Source organism: Andrographis paniculata, unplaced genomic scaffold (assembly GCF_009805555.1).
Source record: "Andrographis paniculata isolate CXL003 unplaced genomic scaffold, ASM980555v1 Contig21END, whole genome shotgun sequence".
NCBI lineage: Eukaryota > Viridiplantae > Streptophyta > Magnoliopsida > Lamiales > Acanthaceae > Andrographis > Andrographis paniculata.
Genome location: NW_026137502.1, coordinates 4,053,732 through 4,059,837, shown reverse-complemented (window position 1 = coordinate 4,059,837; position 6,106 = coordinate 4,053,732). Strand labels below are relative to the sequence as shown.

General features: G+C 36.2%; 1 protein-coding gene across 1 annotated transcript; it reads left to right on the top strand.

The window, feature by feature from the left end:
- Positions 1-2,419: 2,419 nt before the first annotated feature.
- Positions 2,420-6,105, top strand: LOC127245145 (probable methyltransferase PMT16). Its single transcript, XM_051265872.1, has 5 exons — positions 2,420-3,204; positions 4,208-4,418; positions 4,513-4,810; positions 4,891-5,283; positions 5,633-6,105. Exons 1-5 carry the CDS (start codon positions 2,479-2,481, stop codon positions 5,934-5,936), a joined length of 1,932 nt encoding a protein of 643 aa, XP_051121829.1. The 5' UTR covers positions 2,420-2,478; the 3' UTR covers positions 5,937-6,105.
- Position 6,106: the final 1 nt, after the last annotated feature.

Below are 6,106 nucleotides of genomic sequence, written 5' to 3'. Positions count from 1 at the left end.
TCTTTTATTTTTATTTATGTTCTCAATTAATAATTTTTTTATTTACATTTAAAATTTCTGAATTTTTATAAAATTAATTTATTTGTATTATATAAAATTTTACTTTTTACAAAATAATATTTAATATTATATACTACATCCGTCCAATTTCTATTATTCTAAATTATATTTACACGGTTTTTTAAGTGATTGTATTTTTGTTATAAATTGATTGCTCTTAATTGTATGGTAGATATTAAAAGTAATAAATTAATAAATGGTAAAAATGTTAAATTTGTGTTTAATAAAAAAAAAGATATTAATTTATGGACAAATGAAGTATATTATATTGAGATATAATATTAAAAATGTTTAAACACATTAGCTACTTCACAAAAGACATTACATTTATTGGTGCGGAGAGAGTATTATATTTTGCAAATGAAATGGACTAAGGGTTGGTGGTAAAAAATGAATCAAACATGGTACAAGCGAACTAAGGGTTGGTGGTAAAAAATGAATCAAACATGGTACAAGCGAACTGACACGGGCTGATATTCCTGTCTTCGTTCTCGGCTATAGTTCGTCCCATGTGTGCGAACTCTTGTTTTGTACGGTCGACTAATGACTCATATTTTGGTGCAAGTACATATTCCGTATTATTCTCTCATATTGTATGGTATATCCCGGACGTGTTGTGCACAGGGGACGACTAGTCTGGGCCTCAGTGTGTGTTTGGCATAGGTGCTGGACGTATAAGCTTCCGGACACGTTACTGAACGCACGAATCTACTTGGGCCAGCTCAGCATCTGCCCCACCAATCCCTAACTGGGGCCGGGACTTTCTGCTCCACTCCATCCTCATCCACTGCTAGCTGTTACTCTTATTATTATTATTACTACGTTATTGTTATTATAGTGCAGAATTATTTTATTAAATATTGTATTAATAAAATATAAATGATTGGAAGTAATATATAATTTTACATATTATCTTAATTAAAACAATATTAGACAATTTATATTCTATGAGGTATAATATATATACATATATTTTCTTGTATTAAGATCAATTGTACTATGACCTATTGTCATATAATTTTAATTTTTATGCTACATTTGTATGTTTGTCAATAATTTGTGTATTGTCATTGAAATATATTATTATTATTATTATTATTATTATTATTATTAAATTTAAATATATTATTTTTCAATTTCTTGTATTCGTACAGATATAACCTGACGTGAAGATGAGGTTCATGTGGACTGAGGTTCACTTCTGACTAAGGTGGTTTTTTTAAAACAATAATTTACCTAACATTTGTTATTTTATTAACTTTTTTAATGAGCTCCCAACATTGGTTGATCCACAGCGTTGATTCATTGGGACCCACAATAGTAACGGCCCGAATGCGTTTGGCGCTGTCCTTCATTAATGAGTCTTTGCTGCTCCTGGGAGTTTGAGTCCGGGATGAATCTGAACCGTCGTATCTTTGAGCCCACATTATCAACGGTCAGGATTTACCCCCTAGAATCAATTGTCCCCTTCTCAGTTCTTAACGGTCAGGATTTACCTCCCCCAATACTTCGAAAAAACCATCGCACCCTTTGCAACCCAATCCTTAAATTAACCATTTTCTTACGCACCTCCCACATGTACAACTTTGCTCTATATAAAATTAGTATTATTTATTATATGATTTTTTTAATATTTTTTTTTATCTTTTATTTTTATAAATTAACATATTTAAATATTATTTAATAAAAATTTAAATTAATATTTTATTTTAAATAAATTTCAAAATATAATTAAATAATATTATAATTATTTTTTTTATAATATTTATATAAAATAGTATTTTATTAATTAATAAAAATATATAAAATATTATTGATATTTTTACTTATACAAGTATAAAGATAAGAGTATTTTAATATTTATATATAAATTACTTTTATTACACAATAATAAAAATAAATATATTTTTGAATGAGACAAATAAAATATCTTTTATGTCCAAATTCAAAATATATTTTTTACAATTTTTGTCTGTCATATCTCTTTTATATTTAAAAAGAATTAATTATACACTAATACTAAAAATAATTATAATATTTATTTAAATTACAAATATACAATTATATATAATTATTTTATACCTAAAATTAAAGAATAAAAATATCAAAAATCTTGTACATTTTTATTAATTAATAAAATATTATTATTTTTTAATTTATTATAAAACCTCACAATTTTTTTTTTTTTTTTTGGGAATGGAGGAGAATAAAACAAATATATTGAATTGGAAGAAAAAAGATTAAATAATTAATGGAGATTTTTTATTTTTTAAGATTTCCAAACTTTAAAAATTATGTCCTAATGGAAGTTAATTAAATAACAAAAAATTATCATTATATATATAGAACTTGCTGTTGTTTCAGATTCAACAAAAAAACAAACAAACAAAAAAAGGGGTCAATTATTTTCCTTACAATATGGGCGGTCCAAGCCCACCTCACTATACACCCCTCTCCAAAACCACCGCCGGCGGCGCCGCCGCCAATCACTTAAGACGAAAAAAGCTCTATTTTCTAGCAATCATCACCATCCTCTGTTCCCTTTCTTACCTCCTCGGCGTCTGGCGCCACGGCCCCGGCGGCGCCACCACCGTCGCCGCCAACTTCGGTGTCGCCGTCCCTTGCGTTAACAGGGTTTCAAGCACCGCCACGACCGAGCCCGGCGGCTCCTCCACGCAACTAGACTTCTCCACCCACCACTCCGCCGCGGACGGCGGCGGCGGCGGAGGAGACGCGGCGGCGAAATCGTATCCGGCGTGCAGCTCCAAGTACAGCGAGTACACCCCCTGCGAGGACCAGAAGCGGTCCCTGAAGTTCCCCCGGGACCGGCTGATTTACCGCGAGCGCCACTGCCCGGCGGCGGAGGAGCGGCTGAAATGCCGTATTCCGGCTCCGTACGGCTACCGGACGCCGTTCCGGTGGCCGGAGAGCAGGGATCTGGTTTGGTACGCGAATGTGCCACATAAGCATCTGACGGTCGAGAAAGCCGGCCAGAACTGGATCCGGTTCGACGGCGACCGGTTCAGATTTCCCGGCGGCGGGACGATGTTCCCGAACGGCGCCGGTGCGTACATCGATGACATCGGAAAATTGATAAATCTGAAAGACGGGTCCATTCGAACCGCCATTGATACAGGCTGTGGGGTACGATTTAATTCAATTTCCTTTTTATTTTTATTTTCTTTTATTCTTTTTGAATAAATAAATATATATATAATAAAATTTGCAAATTTTTTGGGTACATATAGAGACGCACGAATGGAGACGTAAATATTTGAATTATTATTACAAAAAAGGTTATGTGATGTGATTCGGACCTGTTTGTTTACTATTCTTAGTGGGGAAGTAAAGATCTTTGCCCTATCTTTTTTAAATTTCTACTTTTGATTATGTATATACTTTTTCGTGAATAATTTATCTTCAATTCTTTGTATTTTATTTATTTATTTGATATTTTTTGAATCGATAATTAATATTGAACCTAATAATTTTGTATCATTATCATCGTCGCTTTAATAATTTCAACACATAAATTATTAGGTTGAATGAATACAATATGTGCTTACAATGTTCTCACTTCATATACTGTGTTTCGGTTAGTGGATAAGTTTTCTGTTTGACTTTTATATGCGAGAAAAATTAATATTTTATAGATATGTAATGTAATAAAATAATAGTGGTATAATATTTATTTTATTCTTAAAAGGTAACTTGAAAAGTTAAAAATATAAATATTTTGGTATAGAGTTGAGAGATATTTTCTGTTTTTTAAAAAAGTTTTGATTTAATAAACTAAAAGTGGAAAATGAAAAATTCAAACATTGGCGGAAGAGTATTAATTTATATATGTACGTTTGTTTAGGGTTTGAATTTTGGATTGAGATTTGAAGAGTAAAAAATTTGAATTGAAATAGTGGTACGATGTGATATTGATGTAATGCTTTAAATTTAAATTTAAAATTAATTTTTAACTAGAGGGAAAATTTTGTATAAATAGTACTTTAGAATTATGTTTTTTCCTATATTAAACATAAAATAGTTGTTGCATGTGATGTTTTTTAGACCCAAATACGATAATTATTTAGAAAAAAAAACGTCCGATTTAACTAATTGATATTCTTTTGTCGTATCGTGTCGAATTGAATAGGTTGCGAGTTGGGGCGCGTATCTACTATCCCGAGACATTCTTCCGATGTCGTTCGCCCCAAGGGACACGCACGAGGCGCAAGTTCAGTTCGCGTTGGAGAGAGGAGTGCCCGCATTGATCGGCGTCCTCGCCTCCAAGAGGCTCCCGTACCCGTCGAGGGCGTTCGACATGGCGCATTGTTCTCGATGCCTCATTCCGTGGGGTCAATACGGTAATTTCACGCGCCGTCGCCGTATATTTCGATTGTTTTGTCATGACAAGAATCTTGCAAGAGTTTCATGACTTGGGGTGATTTGTTTTTGTAGATGGTGCCTACTTGATGGAGGTCGACCGGATCTTGCGACCCGGCGGGTACTGGATCCTGTCGGGGCCACCGATCCGGTGGCGGAAATACTGGCGGGGGTGGGAGAGATCGAGGCGGGATTTAAATTCCGAGCAAATGCAGATCGAAAACGTCACCCGGAGCTTATGCTGGAAAAAGATAGTCGAGAGAGACGACATCGCCATTTGGCAAAAGCCCGCGAACCACTTCGACTGTAAGAAGTTCCGGAAACTCGTCAAGAAGCCGACTTTTTGCAGCGCCGGCGATCCCGACAAATCTTGGTTTGTCCTCGCCCGTCTTCGACTACTATTCTCATCGACGCTACCGCGTTTTGAATCCTATGTTTGGACTATCTCTGCAGGTACACAACCTTGGAGACATGCCTGACTCCGTTACCCGAAGTGTTGACCCGCGACGACGTCGCCGGCGGCGCGCTCGCCAAGTGGCCGGCGCGGTTGACCGCGACGCCCCCGAGGATAGCGCGAGGAACGATCGACGGCGTGACCCCTGAGACGTTCGAGCAAGACACAAGGAAGTGGAAGCGACGAGCCGCGTACTACAAAACGGTTAACAATCAGCTCGGCCAACGGGGACGGTACCGGAATATTCTCGACATGAACGCTTTCTTGGGCGGGTTCGCCGCCAATTTGATTGGCGATCCGTCGTGGGTAATGAACGTCGTCCCCGTCGAGGCAACGAGGGACACCCTCGGTGCGATCTACGAGCGCGGACTAATCGGGACGTACCAGAGCTGGTAAGAATCTGATTGAAAGCATGTATAAAATAGAATGTAAAAGATTAAAATGTTTAAGGATTTTAAAAGTATGTTAGAGTAATAATTAAGGTTAGTTTGAAAAAATAGGAATAATTTTATTATAAAGCGGAGAACAAATAGAACAATTATTTTGAGACGGACGAAAATGGAAAAACAAAGCATTTTTTGTATTTTTGTTAGTATAAAAGAAAAAGTTTATATTTTCTCATTTTTCTTAAAATATGCGTTCGATCAAATGAGTATAAGTTTGGATGACAGAAGTAGCATGTAATTAGTGATGCATTTTACTACTCGTTTAAGGTTATTACCCACGACGATGTAATTGCAGGTGCGAGGCGATGTCGACGTATCCTCGGACGTATGATTTGATCCACGCGGATTCGGTTTTTACGATGTACGAGGATCGATGCGATCGGGAAGATATACTGCTGGAAATGGATAGGATATTGAGGCCGGAAGGGGGAGTGATAATAAGAGACGATGTGGACGAGGTTGTGAAGGTGAAGAGGATTGCAGACGGTCTGAATTGGGACAGCCAAATTGTGGATCATGAGGATGGACCATTGGTGAGGGAGAAGATTTTGTTCGCCGTCAAACAGTATTGGACAGCCGAAGACGACGCCCGAATCTGATCGGAATCTGGGATGTAGGAATAGTACGTAGCTTCTCCGGCGGGTTCTTTTTTCTATATAGATATAGTTTTGGGGTTTTATTGTGATATTCAATTGTTTTACTGTGGAGTTTTTGCCCTAATGTGAATTATTTAAATTGTCATTTAACAAAGTGTGATTTTATTTTTTAT